The sequence below is a fragment of the Papio anubis genome, chromosome 4, assembly GCF_008728515.1.
Source record: "Papio anubis isolate 15944 chromosome 4, Panubis1.0, whole genome shotgun sequence".
NCBI lineage: Eukaryota > Metazoa > Chordata > Mammalia > Primates > Cercopithecidae > Papio > Papio anubis.
In genome coordinates this window covers 120,392,224-120,408,645 of record NC_044979.1, presented here as the reverse complement: position 1 = coordinate 120,408,645, position 16,422 = coordinate 120,392,224, and the positions used below count along the sequence as shown (strand labels likewise).

Here is a 16,422-nt window from a genome sequence, read left to right as displayed (position 1 = left end):
CCACCCCCCGCCCCACCCCTACCCTACCCCCACCCCTGGCCCCGCCCCAACCTGGGCACTCAAGCTTGAGTGACATTGACTCCTTCTGCCCACCTGGTGACAGCTGAGGGTAGCTAGCTGTAGGAGGGTCAAGAGGGTCCCTGTAGGATGGTGTGGTCCCAGTTCCTGATTAAGGCGGGGGCCTCCCAGCCCTTCCCTCTGCTGTCAGACTCTGCGCCGGCCACAGAAATCAAAGTTCCAGAGCGGGGAGCCTCGGAGGGAGTTGGTCAGGACAAACTGTGTTCTCACCCACCCTGCAGATCCAGCTCCAAAGGTGCCACTGACACGTCAGTTGCAGGACAAAGATTAGTTGGAGGTTGGCAGATGGGGCTGGATTCAGAGAACGCACGTGCTTCAGCCTCTCAGCTGCCTGTGTGTGATTTCACTGCCATGGGAGAGCATTGAGCGGGGCTTTTTCTGACCAGTTGGTGTGAGAGTTGTGTGGTTGGGGTTGTCATCCTCACCTCATCCTCACCCCCAAGCCCAGGTCTTGTCGTGTGGGAGTGGGAGAGCAAGTCTGTGGGGTGACTGCATCACCGTGGCTGGATTCACTCCGTAAGGGAGCCGGTACAAGGCAACCTGGGAGCCCAGCGGGTGGGCGGGTGGCCTCCCTGCTGCCCGGAGACAACCTGCCCACCAGGGCACATGCAGGCTCCACACAGCCAGCCTGGGACAGTGGGGGAGAGACGGAAACACGCTCCCTTGCAACAGGCAGTCGCGATTTAAAATGCCGTCTTGCTCTTCTGACTGCTTTTTCCAGACGGTAAGAATTTGTTAAACACACCTGGTGTTCTGGGAAGGGTGCATTCCTGCGGGGTCTTGCCTGGGAGGGATAGACTCCCATCCTCTGAACTCTACTTCCCCATCCCTTGGCCTGGAGCTGCTCAGTGTTCATGGATTTGAATGAGCAAATGAAGCTTGCTTGTAACTTTGTAGGGTTAGGGGCTAAATAATCTTGTAACTATGTTTTTATTATGCTCTTCTTTTGTATTAATTCATCACCACTCCAGCCTGAGCCTCCGTGTGTGTGAGGGGTGAGGTGCTGCGGGAAAGGCTGTCAGTGCCGTTGCTGGACCCTGTGCCCTGGGAGAGCATGTGGACTCGTCAAAAGTTATGATGGGAAGAGGGAGGTTTACAGGATTTGTTGCTTTGCTTGTTTTTTCAATTGGTTCAACTGTAAAATGTCCAACCCCGAGACCACCAGCAGTATTTTAAATGAATCCTGTGAATCCTGTCACTTCTTAAGACAGGTTTGGTGGTTTAGCCATGTGCTGTATGTTCCCGTGAGTTGTCCTGGGCATTTTAAGAGTATCATGTTGTAATCCTACCTGCTCTGCCCCCAGGAGGTGGGAAAGGGGAGGCGAGAAGGGAGAGTCACATCCCTGCAGCCAATGGGGACCTGTTGGCTGCTTGGAAAAACAGTTGCCCATGTGTTGGAGTGCTACCGTTTTTACTTTACCTGTTTTCTTTTGTTTCAGTTTTTATTTCTTGAAAACCTGAAGTTGTTATCTCTAAGTATCCCCTTTGTGTGTTGCAGGATGTTAAAGTCTTTAGTGAAGATGGGACGAGCAAAGTGGTGGAGATTCTAGCAGACATGACAGCCAGGGACCTGTGCCAATTGCTGGTTTACAAAAGTCACTGTGTGGATGACAACAGCTGGACACTAGTGGAGCACCACCCGCACCTAGGATTAGGTAGGGAACCATCGGAACAGGAATGGCGCCTGGGGATACTCAACGTGCAATTCAGTGAAGACCACTGCTGCCAAATGCCAAATGTGTGAACACAGTGTCCTTTGCCAAATTAGCAGGCAGTCTCTGGGTTCCCCTCGACTCCCCTGCCTCTTCTGTTTCTCCTAAAACTTCACTCTCCGCCCTCCAGCCCCCTTCCCCTAGTGCTTTGGGAATCTTGCCTTGGATGGTTGAGGTAATAACTTGCCCAAGGGCTCAGACATGGAGAAGTTGCCTGTGGCTTGTCCGGCCTCCCCAGCTGTCAGAGCCACGTGAAGCTTGTTGCACACCTGTGGGCAGGGGACAGGAGGGAGGTGCCCTTGAGGTGATCTGGAGAGAGCCGGCGGTGCACAGGATTGCAGCTGCCCCTCTGAGATCAGCTCTTCAGCTCATGGGAAGAAGGGAGCCATGGTTATAGGCAGCAAAGTGCAGAGAGGTCTGCTGGGTATTGGAGCAAATTATGAAGCACTTTGTTGTAAGTTCCAGTTGAGTGTTACATGGCATCTCTGCATGCTAGTTAACAAGGCTGTGAATGGTGTACGTGCACGGGTGTATGTGTGTGCGCATGTCGTGCCTAAAAAGCAAGAGAATATTTTGTATCACAGAATATTTGAAGATATTGACTCTTTAACAGAACTTATTGAGGTATTTTGTTCAGGTAGCTTATTTTAGGTAAAAAAGCTTTTCAGACTTTTGCTTAAATTCTTATCTGATAAAATATAGTTCTTACAAATCATAGTAAAATATTTAAAACTAAAATTTTATCTAAATCAACAGCTATATTTGTTCCATGTCTCGAAGGAGATAAAAACAACACAGATTGGAAACGTCCCATAGTTCTGATTTTTCTTATGAACCTTTTTTGAAAGATTAATAAATTGAATTTAAACCTCTAGGTCTGGAGTGTTGAATTTAAACCTCTAGGTCTGGAGTAGCATCCTTCCAGGTAATATTATACAATTTAAGCCTAAATAATGCAGTGTAAATTTGAGCTGATACCACCTTAAGTCTCTGTTTTCTAATGCGCCCTGTACTTTGGGCAGACGGTATGCTTTTTGAAGGAATTGAATAGAACACTTGCTGGTTTCTTTCCCATCTCTACCAATTGCCAAACGCGTTTGTGTGATGACAGAAGCCTTCTCCTTCATTGTCACTAACAGCTTTCTCCTGCCAGGATCACTTACTAGGTCCACAGTTAGTGACCATGGTGTCACAGTTGTTCCCACGGAGACTGGCTGTCCCATCAGACTCCAGCTTAGGACGTGCATGAGTGGATCCTACAGTGGTCTGATAAGGCTGTCAAAAGCACCTGTTGACACACAAGTACCTTGGAAATTAAATAGTAGTGGGAAACCTTCAGCATGTGTCTCTACATGTGTATATATATATGTGGGAAAAAAACACATATATATACAACTTTAAAAAAAAGTCTGTATAGTTTGACCCAAATACAGTGATTATTGTTGGAAGCCCATTCAAAAGTCTGAATATTCTTTTCATTTGAAAGAACTACGGAAGGGACTTCTGCAGATATTTAGTACTTGAATATAATTGGACACACTCAGGACACATAGAAATTTTGTACAGATATACATACATAAAATTTAACATATAAGGGATGGTTCAGAAATTTTGAATTATCTATTTCATGTGATACCCTTTGATTTCTAGACTATCATGTGGTAGATAAATAAATAATACATTAAAACTTTCACCAAATGAAGAACCATTTACTCTGAGAGAATAGAAAAACAAATGTCTGTAAGCACACAGGATTTGTAGGGATGTGATATTTATACACCTTATTTCTTTCTCTTCTTTTTAGATGGACTTAATATACTCTCGTGGGGGATGACACTTTATTTTAAAATTAAGTATAAAAGGAAAAAACGAGAAAGAGAAACAAGTGAAATTATCAAAAAAAAAAAAAAAAAGAGGAACATTCGTGTCACATTTTGGGTCCTGTTTCACAAAAAAAGTAAAAAATGAAAAAAAAATTAATGAACCTCACACAGCCAGGATTTGCAGATACATGAAATTCCTTAGAATATCCTTCCTCTCCTTCCTCAGTTTTCTTTCTCACCACTAGTTCCATTCTTACTAGTTACTAGGAAACACATTTTTCTATCGGCTGGGTTTGCAGAGGACTTTGCAAGTTTTTAGAGTAACCAGTTTCCCCAGCCTGTAAGATCAGCACCCCCAGGACTCATTCCCGTTGGCACAGAGCTTCTGCGTCCCCCCCATCCCTATAACTTCTCTGAATACTGTTTTGTGACCCAACCTTGTCACTTAATGTTTTTTAAAACATTAAGTTACTGTTTAACTAAACATCTTATTTCTGCCATGATTTAGCAGCATTCAACGATCAGAAGCTCATTAGTGAGAAAATGCAGGGCTGTGGGGTGCCTCTCGGAGAGTCTGTTGGGTATCTCAGCTTTATCCCCCTTGGAAAGGGACGCTAGGGCCACAAGGCCAATAGGGGGTTCTTGTTTGTCATGGATGGTATTCCTGGGCCCTTCTGGCCCTCCAGCTCTTAGGGCACATCCCCAGACATTGCTATCTCCTTGTAGAGAGCACTTTCCTAGGTAATTATATGTCAGGTACTCTCACAGAAATGTGGACATACACCAGGCTGGTGGCTGGGGCAAAAGGCAGGTAGTACTTGCAAGTCTATAGGGCAGATACTAAGGCAGATTGTAACCCAAACCCCCCATAATTGAAGGTATAGGGCACCCAATTTGGACAGTATTTGAAGCCTATGTATAACCTCCAGAATTGAGGATTTCAAAGTACAAAGTACATTATTATTGATTGAATATCCCTAATCCAAAAATCTGAAATCTGAAGTGCTCTAAAATCTGAAACATTTTGAGTACTGATTTGATGCTCAACGGAAATGCTCACTGAAGCATTTCTGATTTTTTGATTTTGGATTGTTCAACTGGTAAATATAATGCAAATGTTCCAAAATTTAAAAATCCAAAAACGAAAGCTTCTGGTCTCAGGCATTTAGGATAAGGGATATTCAACCTGTATAAGGATCTTAACAGCTAAAATATCAGTCCCTTAATAATATTAAACCTTTTCTACACCCAGAAGGAAGTGATGGCTTTAGAAAAAGTGAGGGCAGTTCCCGAGATAGCCTGCAGCACGTGGTTCCCTTTCTTTGGGAGAAAAGCACCATGCGTGGGTGTCTGCAGCCTGCAGGGCGTCACTGCTCTGAGATGCTGGTCACCCTCCATTGGCAGCAACAGTGGCATCCCTGCTGTCACTCGGTAGAGTAGCCCCTCTGGCTGAGGGTGGTTTGTCCTGCCCGCTCTGCACTGTGCTTGTGGGTAAGCAGAGAAGGACTCCTATGAGCAGAGCAAGGTCAGGTGGCCCTTCCCAGTGTGAGCTCCTGGGAACATTCACTACTGGACGCACTTGGAAAAGTTGTTGTGAAGCCCCTTGCCCTGGTAGGCAAAGCCTTAGTGACTGATGGTGTATTTTATGATTCCCAGTTCAATTGTCTCTTTCAATGGTCCCTTCCTATGTTAGCACTGCCCCCAGGTTCTACCTGTTGGGGATGTTTCTGAGTCTCAGTGTCTGGAGTGGAGTTCTTAGCCTTGAAAACACTGTCCCTGACCCAAGCCACTCAAGAGCTGACAGTAAGTCCAGCTGGGGCTGCCAGAATGGGACAGGTCTTTTGGAAGGTGTCCCCATCCCTTCTGCCCTGAGCATGTGAGCTGCAAGTCTCTGGAAGGTTCACTTTAGCCAGGGCAGCTTCACACATGGAGGATGCAGTGATATTAAACAGTCAGCCTGCAGACATATCAAGTAAACAAATTATATTTTAAAAGGTATTTTTGGCCAGGCGCTGTGGCTTATGCCTGTAGTCCCAGCACTTTGGAAGGCCAAGGTAGGAGGATCACTTGAGCCCAGGAAGTTGAGGCTGCAGAGAGCTGTGTTTGCATCACTGCATTCCAGCTGGTTGACAGAACAAGACCCTGCCTCAAAAATAAAAGATAAAAGGAATGTTGAAAAATACAAATTTGAACATACAAAACTAGTATCTTGATGCCCCCTGAACTTGAAAATGGGATTGCAGATAAACCCATCCCTGGGAATGTGGGGGGCACCCCGTGCCTGGGGCTCTTGCACTCAGGCCCCGAGTAACTGTAGACATCAGGCATACTAAGGTCAGATGATCTGGGAGAGGCTGGAACTTACACAGAGAACACAGTAAAGAAAAGAGGGTTTCCGCCAGATCCTACAAATTTCAAGGATTTGAGGAATTCTGTTGTCCTGAGAATTAGGTTGAGACAGGAAGAGCAACAAGTCCTTTTCGGGCTGTTTACAGCTTTGTGCTTGTTCCTGGTCAGATGAGAAATGCTGTGGCAGTAACTCTGGAGGTGCTGTGGCTGCCACACTTTCGGATGCTGACAGCTGGACATGCAGAAAGGTGTGGAGGGAGAAGCAGCCGGCGCCCGTTGACCCTTGCTGAGTAGAGGGGGCCTTTTGCAGGCTGGTTTTATGTCCCTCTCTCCCTTTTACGTGTGAAAAGCAACAAAAGATGTCCTTTCCCCCACTAAAATTTATAAATAGAAGTCCACTTACAGCCTTATCCACATGTCAGGGCTATCTCACTGATTACTGTTGACGGTTTCTTAGCCCGGGAAAGCCCTGAGCTTGCTGACAGCTCTTTTCTTTCCCTTGGGTGGGCTGTGCTGAGGAATGATGGGCAGGGAGTGGCTCAAGTGCCACAGCTCAGTGTGAGGCCAAGACAGTGGGGTGCACATCCTCTGTGCACCGGCTCTGCCATGGCCCCTCCCACTGCCAAGTGGCAGCACAGGTTTCTGCCAAGGAGTCACACTTTAGCTGCAAGGGTTAAGGCAAGGAAGTAAGATTCTCTTTTTTGAGTTGTCTTGATATTTAAATACTCTTTCTTGAGGAGTAGAGTAATGCCAGCCTTAGTTTCAGAAATTTGAAAAATACAAATGTACTTCAAAGAATTTTTGCCTTTTCCATTTCTTGAAATTACTTTTGGAATATTATCACGAAAAGTAGTGTTCCCATTTAACTTAGGGCCATTGTAATCATATGCAGTTTATAGATAGTGATGTGATTGTTTATAATCATGCAAGGTCATTTGAAAATACATGTCTTTAAATCACGGAGAAAATTAAAACTGGAGGGAAGATCTTTGAACAGATGTTGCGCAGTCAACGGCCAACTGGAACACGGGTGCCGGAGCATTTGTGCCGGGGCACTCAGCTGCATCTGGAGGCTGCACAGCTCTGCGTCTCTGAGAAAGGGGTCACCTGCCACATGGTGTTTGCTGACCTGCTGTGAATGAGGAAAAGGGAGTTGATGTTTTGTTTGTCTTGGGACCCACCTCTGGGGATGGTAGGCGCCCTCTGAAGTCACCAAAGCACACTCCTTTCAGGATACAGTCGGTTTCACAGCCCACCGGTTATCCCGAGTTCCTGGGCCCCCTTTTGCCAGGGCACCAAGCCCTCACCTGTCCACCTGGATCTGACGGCCAGGGACACATCCCCCTGTGTGTTTACACTGCCATGTGCAACTTTCCCACGATCTTTCCAGGGGCAGCCCAGGGAGACAGGGAAGTATTGTCCGCAAGGATGGGCGCCTGCATGCGTTTGGCCACCCCCTTTAGGCCTGGTGGCTGCCCCCAAGCATCCTCTTTGGCTGTCCTCAGGGTTCTTTGGAGACAAAATGCCCTTTGCTTTGGAAACAGACATATTCTCCTCACTTAGGTAGCTGTCACCTCCCATTTTTATTTCTCCTTATTTTGCCTGATAAAAATTTTTAGTTCTGTAAATCAACCATCAACAGTTTATTAGATTGTTGGTTCTGGTTTTGGATTTTTGTTTTTGTTTTTTCCTGTAACTACAGAACGACATTTTTCTCTGAATAAACATTTCAACAGAAGTCACTGATTTGTTTTCCTTCTGGAAAATCCATTTTCGATGAATGAACCTCTTTTTGGAAAGCAAACCTAACAGTTTTTGTTGCATGTTCTTGGTTTCTCTCTTTTTCTATCATGGGGAGACATGAGGGCCATGTATTGGTTCACATGTTGCTAGCAGCATTCCCTCCCAGACAGGGACAAATGGGAACTGCTCCACACTTGCTGGTGGTGCCAAGTCTGAGCTTTCTGGCAGCCACGGGGAGAAAATTCCTTTCCTTCACAAACTCTGGCTTTAAATGTGTTTTTACCAAGGAATCCTTTCCTTGTAATGTCAAAACCAGGGCCGAGCACGAATCAGCTCCACAATTTGCTTCTGCATGCCAGTCGGGGCCCATCTGAGATGCGTGCCCATGGCGACAGTTGTTCTTTGTAGACGGAAAGTCTTTTCTGCATTCTTAGATCACTTTGACTCAGAAATGCTTTTGCCTTGAACTTCATTCCTTCCTTCCAAGATGAAACTTTCCTTAAGATTCCAGTCTGGCTGCAGGAGAGGAGGGTAGGGTCTTAGGACGACAGAACTGCCCTGGTGTCAATTCCATAGCATGTTAATCTTTACCGTTTTGGCATCAGTTCACACTTTGACCCTGCCGTACATTTGTTCTTGTTTATTCCGTGATTTAATAAGGTTAGTTTCCCGTGGCCACCACCGTCCTGTGACAGTTTCTGAGGAGGTGCCTGGGAAGGGACGTAGCTGTCATGAAAGGGAGCAGTGCGGCCTCTGCAGGCACACGCTGTTCCAGGGTATGCTGAGTTCTTCCCGCTCCACCTGGAACCACTGTGTTCACACAGTGAGGGAAGCGACTTTTCCCTTTCCGGGGGACGGTGCTGCTATGGAAGATGCTGTGAAGGAGGCGTGTGCGTATGTGCATGCGTGCGTGTGTACGTGTCTGCAGCGGGTGCTGGAGGATGGAGTGTGTTTTTTTCCCTGCCTTTACATGTAATTCATTTGACAAGAACTATTCCATGATGTGGTGCGTGCAGGCTTCAGCGTGAAAGATGAGTATGTACGTACAGTCTCGCCGTGCATCATGGCCCCTCCCACAGTACACAGCACCATCGTTTCTGGCAACCAAGTTTGATGTCATTAGAAAGCTTCCATCTCGGCCAGGCACGGTGGCTCGTGCCTGTAATCCCAGCACTTTGGGAGGCCAAGGCGGGCAGATCACGAGGTCAGGAGATTGAGACTGTCGTGGCTAGCATGGTGAAACCCCGTCTCTACTGAAAATACAGAAAAATTGGCCAGGCGTGGTGGCAGGCGCCTGTAGTCCCAACTACTCAGGAGGCTGAGGCAGGAGAACGGCATGAACCCGGGAGGCAGAGCTCGCAGTGAGCTGAGATCGCGCCACTGCACTCCAGCCTGGGCGACAGAGCGAGACTCTGTCTCAAAAAAAAAAAAAAAAGCTTCCATCTCTGGGCCCTCTTTGGTCATCCTCCCCTTTCAAGTTCTTTCTCCTTTGTTTCTTGTTACAGTCTTTTATTTACAAGAATTGAAATGTATTAATTTAAGGGCAAAATCATTTGCTGAGAGTATTATGGACTCATTCCTTAACATCTGGTTGATGCCAAATTCAAAAGAAGTATATAAAAATAAGTATTGACCTGAATTCCTCATGCTGTGTATCTTAAGACCTCTTATGAATTTGGTAGTACATAAAAGAGAGATTTAAATTTAGTTTCCTTCCTGACCTCGTCTCTATTCATAACGTTTAAAGAATAGAAAGTTGAACAAATCTTGCATTTGGTTGTAAAGCTACCATGAATTTCCCACCTGTTGCATCTCACATGTGATACTTTGCCCCTGCAGAGAGGTGCTTGGAAGACCATGAGCTGGTGGTCCAAGTGGAGAGTACCATGGCCAGTGAGAGTAAATTTCTATTCAGGAAGAATTATGCAAAATACGAGTTCTTTAAAAATCCCATGGTGAGTCTTACGTCTTCAGGTTTGGGGTTTGGGACTCTTGACTTCTGGAAGTTTATACTTGGGTTTCATAGTATCAGATTAGAAAGTGACTGAGAGGCACGACGTAGCATATGGGTTTGAGAGTCAGTCAGAGTTGCAGTTTAATGAAGCAATCCTTGCTTGAAACCCAGTCTCGTGCTTCACTAAATGTGCCTGGGACTGGCTGAAGATAGAGGTCTCCTTCTTCAAATAGACACAGTGTAAATGGGGTTAGTCTCTAAGACAGGAGCTGGGGGAGACTGGGCATTTTCTGTTATTTTGAAAGTTCTCAGTTAAACTGATCAAACACTTAGCAGAAGAAAAACTCATTATTCTCTGCATACAGCAAACACATTTTGTGATCATACGTGGAAGAATGACTAGAGAAATCAGTGCGATTGGTGGTGTCTTGAGCTGGTCACCTTGATCTCTCTTCCCTTTTCTTTCTTTGGGAAAGAAGGCACTTGTCCTGTGAGAGGCCGGGATAGGGAGGGCACCTCCTAGCTCCTGGGGTACTTACAGTCGTCCTGAGTCATGGGGCAGAGCTGTGTCAGCTGGGGAGAAGACCCAGGGTCATTTCTGACTCTGATAATTTAGCTGCTTTTTTATTCCAGAGTGAGAAATTTGAAGACTGTTTTTGGGGAATGCAACAGAAAAGGCTTTTCTCGTGACTGGGCTTACCTTTTAGTTTCAGAAATTCTTTATCTCACTCTTTGCCATGGAGCATGCTGTGAGACATGCATCCCTTAGTAAACATAGGTGGTATTCCATACTCGTACCCAACATTTCAGGAAATGAAATACAACCTTTTGAAGGAGCTGTTTCTTCTGTGTGATAGGAGAATAAAAAGGACTGCCATTTTAAATACAGGTGTACATAATTATATTGGTAGGAATAGTTTTAAAATTGACATATCTATATGACATACCTTCCCTCACTTTGAAACTAACCTTTCACGTATTTGTTTTTTCCCATTTTCTTAGAATTTCTTCCCAGAACAGATGGTTACTTGGTGCCAGCAGTCAAATGGCAGTCAAAGCCAGCTTTTGCAGGTACTGGGCCAAAATAGACCTCTGCTGAAATAGACTTTCTGAATAGAAATCCTCTTGGAACTGAATGGCAACATTGTAAAAAACCTGAAGAGATTGCATCTTTCATCATTTATAACTTTGGCTCTTAAGGGGGTTTAGAGTAACCAGAAATTAAAAAGTTTACTTGGAAAATCTGTGTGTAGCTGGATTCCTTCTAAGCCAAACAGGCACTTACACACAGAATGGCCTTGCTCTGACTTAGAAGAGTCCAGTGATGCCACTGCTGAGTGTGGGCCGGGGGGTGCATGGAGAAACCCCAGTTTCAGGGCTCCCCAGCTCCTTTCTGAGCAGGGGTCCCAGGTCAAGCCACCGCCCAGCTGCTTGGAAATCTCTGCAGAAGCGCTGAGTCTATAGTAAAAGATGATCGGGTTACCACAACAGACTTTTACAAGTAACTTGCCATACATTACAAATAAAGAAACCTGCTTTAATTGTCCTAAAGTCTGTTCTGAGAAAATCTGGTCTCTCCCCACCTCGTCTTCCAGTGGAGGGAGCCACCAGGGCCTCTGTGCCCAGCTGTCACACACGCTCCTCCAGGGAAGCTGGGAGCGGGGAATGGGAATGTTACAGCTACACCCTAAAAATATGCCTGTGTACATGTCAAAAGTGAAAGAATGAATCATTTCCTAAGGCCACCAACAATATCCAAGTGACATATTACATGTAACAGAAACTACTAAAATATAGTTCCTACAGAATTCTGCTCATAAGCCCTTCTTTTGCTATGTTGTTATCACCAAATTTGTTTCAGCATCTAAAAGATAAGAGCTTCAGAGCTCTGTTCCGATGGTGTCTTCAGAAGCCCTTCTGACCATAGCATGTGTCTGTTCTGGTGAGAGGTGTCAGTGCTAAGGTACCACCTGTACCACCGTGAACAGTGAAATGGCACATTCTGTTTTAACTTGCCTTGACTTTGGGAGGACTCATGTGCTTTGTGAAGATATGCTGTGGTCTCTTGAGACTCAGGAAGGACTGACCCAGGTGCACTAGAGCTCTGTCCGATGTGCCTTTCCCACCTGGGGGAAAAGAGCTTTGTCGCCTCCCAGTCTAGTAGCAGGACCTGCCAACATCACCTCCCCAACTTCGCTCCGTGACCTGGCCCTCGGCCTGTCTTCCCTTTGATGAAAAGCATAGTTTCTTGTTTTGTTTTGTTTTGTTTTGATAAAGGCTTTATTCTTAAGGCTGCCTGTGGGAAAAGTTAAGTGGAACAGGGGGACATCACCAGGATGTCCTGCACCTGGGTTCATCACTTGCAGACAAATGACACCTTTTATGTGACCCTTGACTGGAGGGGTGCCTGGGTAAAAGTGGCCACTGCATGCTCACTCTCAGTCCCCACAGCCCCACTCACTCAGTCGTGGCACTTGCTCTTGCCCTCAGTCTGATATCAGACTGGATCCTTCAGTGCACTCTCTTACAGGGAAATTCGTGACTTGTGTTATCACCAGTGTTAGAAAGGTCCATTTGTTTGCATGTGTTTAAATACGAATTATGTTCTATGCAGCACCAATTGAGATGGGATTTTAAGACTTTGGAAAGGAGAATACTCTCAGTTTGATCAAAAAAAGGAGTCTTTTAATAATTCAGAAAATGTCAGTTATGCTAATAACATGTCTGCTTTAATTATTTTAGATTAGCATTATGTAATTTTTAAAATTTGTACTTCAACAGAATTTTCTGAACTCCAGTAGCTGTCCTGAAATTCAAGGGTTTTTGCATGTGAAAGAGCTGGGAAAGAAATCATGGAAAAAGCTGTATGTGTGTTTGCGGAGATCTGGCCTTTATTGCTCCACCAAGGGAACTTCAAAGGTGAGCTTTAAAACCTGCCACCACCAGCCCTGATTCTGCCCCCGTCACTGCCCCCGGGAGTCCTCAGAGTAAACCTAGGCTTCATTTTTAAATGCACCTTAGACTCCTCCAAGCTCAGGACAACTTCTTAATAAGCTAATTGTGCAACAGCTAAACTTGGAGTCACAGGTTTCCTGGTCTCCCTCAGAAACTAGGTAATAAATAATACATACCTAAGAACCCCACCTGCCCAGCCCCACCCCCACTGTGGGTTGGTAGCAGACCCCCCTGGCTGCCCCATCACTTCAGAGACTGGCCTAGTTCCCATAGGTTGGGATTTAAGCTAGCTGTCAAGATGTTTGATAGATGATTGCCACCCTAATGCCAGTGTAACTTTATGTATCAGATATTTTATGAAATAAATTGCAGGTTTGCATGTATCCGCAGTGAGAAGAAGGTGGGAGATGGAAAACAGCTGCAGGCCCTCAAAAGACAGCTGGTAGCATTGAGGGCTTAGGCCGGAGGCTCCTTCGCTCCCATGTACACTCTTGCCTGCTCTCTTCTCGTGCTGTCCACATACACCCTGTGGCAGAAGCCATGTCCATTCAACATGGCTGAGCACTTACCATCTGAGGGCTACGGTCTCTTTTACTCTGGCCAGCAAAGGGGAAAGGGAGCTGGCAGGACCCTGGCACAGGTGTTGAGCATCAAGCCAACTCTGGGAAGTCAGCGGCTGCCGACGCATGGGCTAGAGAGAAGGGCGGGTCATCTGCAGAGAGGGACTTTGGTCTGACACAGGGCATGGTAGTGTCCTGACCTCCCAGCTGTGCTGTGTGGCCCACTCAGCGTCCTCGTGTGTGCTGAAGTCGGGAGATTATTTCCTAGAGCAGGAAACAGAGCTGGGCTGGAGAGTTGAGGAGGAGAAGGGTGGGACAAGCTACCAGTGGGAAAACCCAGGGTACGATTGGACTCTGGATGCATAGCAAACCAAAGGCAGATAGGCCCTGTGCTCTTAACTCTGACCTTTGGGTTATAGATTTTCTTCTGCTTTTTATCTTGAATATCTGGTCATGGGGCTTTGATTTGGCAGAAGTATCAGATACGTTCCAACAGTCTTGTGTGTCTGAGAATTGGGGAAGTGGGTGTTTTGGGTGAGACTGGGTGAATTTGGTTTTAGTTTAGCACTTATTACACCTCATGTAATAATCATATGTAACATGTAAAGTGTCATCGGGGAAAGTGCTTATAAGTGTGCAGAGACTGCCCTCTGTCTACCGGAGATGCACACATTTGCCCTTTGCTGGGCTTGAGACTTTAACCTGGCCATTGTTGTCACAGGAACCCAGACACCTGCAGCTGCTGGCCGACCTGGAGGACAGCAACATCTTCTCCCTGATCGCTGGCAGGAAGCAGTACAGCGCCCCTACAGACCACGGGCTCTGCATAAAGGTACCCCCGAGCTGTCCACAGATGGCGCGCATGCTCAGCAGCCCACCGGAAACTGACTTCTTCTCTTGCCCAGCACTTGATTGTTGCTTCTGTTGTCTTCAACGGAAATATAGTTTCACACTGGATTTCTCCATTCCTGTAAAAACATCTATTGTACACGTGCTGCTGTCAGCCCTTGAGTAGCTCAGAAGCTCAAGGACAAGCAAACAGGGATAGACAGTGTGGCCAGTAGGCTCAGTGTTTTAGGGAGGGTGGCTTTTGGCTTCGAAGGGTGGGCTGTGGCTGTAGCCCAGTACTAGTAGCTGGAAGGGGAGGCAGGGCAAGGGAGAGGACCTCCAGCCTGTCACCTGGGTTGCCTGCATGGTACTGAGTGAGCTGATGGCTTCTGTGTGGGCCTCTGGCTGTGGGGACAGTCAGATAGGAATGGACACAATGCGGCCCACCCTCTGCATGCACACACACACGTGTGCACACACATCTACATGCACATACCACACGTGTGTACATACATGTATAGATATATACCTGTGTGCATACACATACATTATCCACAAATGTACATAGACACACATACACATGTGCACACACCTGTGGGCAGAGCCCACTCCTCTTCGCCTGATGAGGTTGTGATGGTATTAATAATCATAATGGTAGATGATATTTACTGAATGCTTACTGTGCATGAGATGTTCCACTAACAGTTTTACATCCATTATCTTATTTAATCTTCATAGCCCCTTGTGGGATAGGAAGTTGGCCACATTGCCCACATCCAGTAGCCAGTGAATAGTTGCGCTTGGAGTTTGCGCCGTAGGCTGACTTACGAGCCATAGCCCAAGCCGCATCCCGAGAACACAGAACACGGGGAGCCCCTCCTTAGGAGAAAATTTCTTTCCAAAATATCATTTCATACCTTGCTCAGGGAATACTCTTGCCATTGTAAGTAATAGGCGTCTAATTCACACCAGCTAGAGGCCCAAGGCAGCCTCAGGCGGGGCGGGAGGTGTGAGCAGCAGCGGGCACGCTCCCTTCCCACCAGCCCACACCAGCCATGCTTGCATGTCTGCAAACGCAGTCTCTGCTTGCTTCTCTCATAGCACCAGCCGAGCACAGGGTAGTCACACCTGTGCCTCAACCCCTCCAGATTCTGGAGAGGGAGAGCTGGGGCCGTGTCCAGCATTGTTTCTTGAGTCTGAGGTCGGGGTTCCTGTGGAGATGCAGGTCAGTTTATCCCTGCAACAATTCTCTTCCCTCACCAAAGGGCCCTGCCTGTGGAGGGGCACCTGTCTTCTCCCCATGGTGCCTGCACCTGCCTCGGGGTGCCTTCTTCCCCTTCTGTCTCCTTCTCCAGAGCCAACATCAGTCTCCCTCTCTGGACCTTCTACTTGGGGTCTGATCTTTGGGCTGCTCAGACGTCAGAATCCCTGAGCTCCTCAGGGGTTTCCCCTCTTGGCTACGCTCTGCAGCCGCCCCTCCTCTCAGTGGCCTGGGGGCAACTTTAAGATCTCTCCTTCTGTAAGTCAGAAGGCAGGTTCTCCTCCCATAGAATCCAGTCCCTCGACAGAGTGAGAGGCCTCTTCCTCTTTGTTCTGTTGTGCTAACCACGTTACGTTGTCTTGTGCTGGTTTGTTTCTCTGTCTTCTCTGAAGTTCCCAAAGGATGGCTTAGTATTCAGCTAAGTGGTACACAACCTGGGGCCAGTCCATGATAGGCACTTAATAAAGGCTTGTCAGGAAGGCGGATGAATGAATGCTTAACACACAGGTGTGTGTGCATCTGCTGTGCTCCTTGCTAGGGGGATCTCCAGCTGGTTGTCTCTGGTTTGTGTCAGATGCAGCCCTGCCTTGACAGAAGCTGTTTCTGACTCCCTGTGTAACACTAACAGAACTTTCTTTTACCTCCTGTAGCCAAACAAAGTCAGGAATGAAGCTAAAGAGCTGAGGTTGCTCTGTGCAGAGGATGAGCAAACCAGGACGTGCTGGATGACAGCGTTCAGACTCCTGAAGGTATGTGACATCTTGCAGTTTGTGTTGAGTGCACATCTCTTCGTGAAAATTGGCCTCTGGACCTGCCAGAATAGACAAAGTCAGAAGGCAGGTTCTCCTCCCATAGAATCCAGTCCCTCGACAGAGTGAGAGGCCTCTTCCTCTTTGTCCTGTTGTGCTAACCACGTTACGTTGTCTTGTGCTAGTTTGATTTTCTGTCTCCTCTGAAGTCCCCGAAGAATGGCTTATTTTTCAGCTAAGTGGTACACAACCTGGGCCCAGTCCATGATAGGCACAATACTTTGTCTGTTCTGGCAGGAAAATGCTTGTAACTTTTCTGCTGTTTTGTCACAATGTTTTATTTATCAAATGTAGTTAAGCATCTTTCTAAACAAGATCTCAGGAGCTTTTAACAGAGGGCCTAATATTAA

At 46.7% G+C, this 16,422-nt stretch overlaps 1 protein-coding gene across 10 annotated transcripts in view; it reads left to right on the top strand.

Annotated features, from left to right (window-relative positions):
* GRB10 (growth factor receptor bound protein 10) overlaps positions 1-16,422 on the top strand; it is a 203,546-nt gene that overhangs the window by 164,728 nt on the left and 22,396 nt on the right. For 9 of the 10 annotated variants that reach the window (XM_003895978.3, XM_009202943.2, XM_009202947.2 and 6 more), the window contains 6 exons: positions 1,577-1,733; positions 9,545-9,660; positions 10,662-10,730; positions 12,441-12,578; positions 13,896-14,006; positions 15,914-16,012. In XM_003895978.3, the coding sequence (XP_003896027.1) occupies positions 1,577-1,733; positions 9,545-9,660; positions 10,662-10,730; positions 12,441-12,578; positions 13,896-14,006; positions 15,914-16,012 (690 nt within the window). Of the gene's footprint in view, positions 1-124; positions 803-1,576; positions 1,734-9,544; positions 9,661-10,661; positions 10,731-12,440; positions 12,579-13,895; positions 14,007-15,913; positions 16,013-16,422 lie in introns of those variants that run through there. The other variant, XM_017956707.3, reaches the window with a different exon arrangement.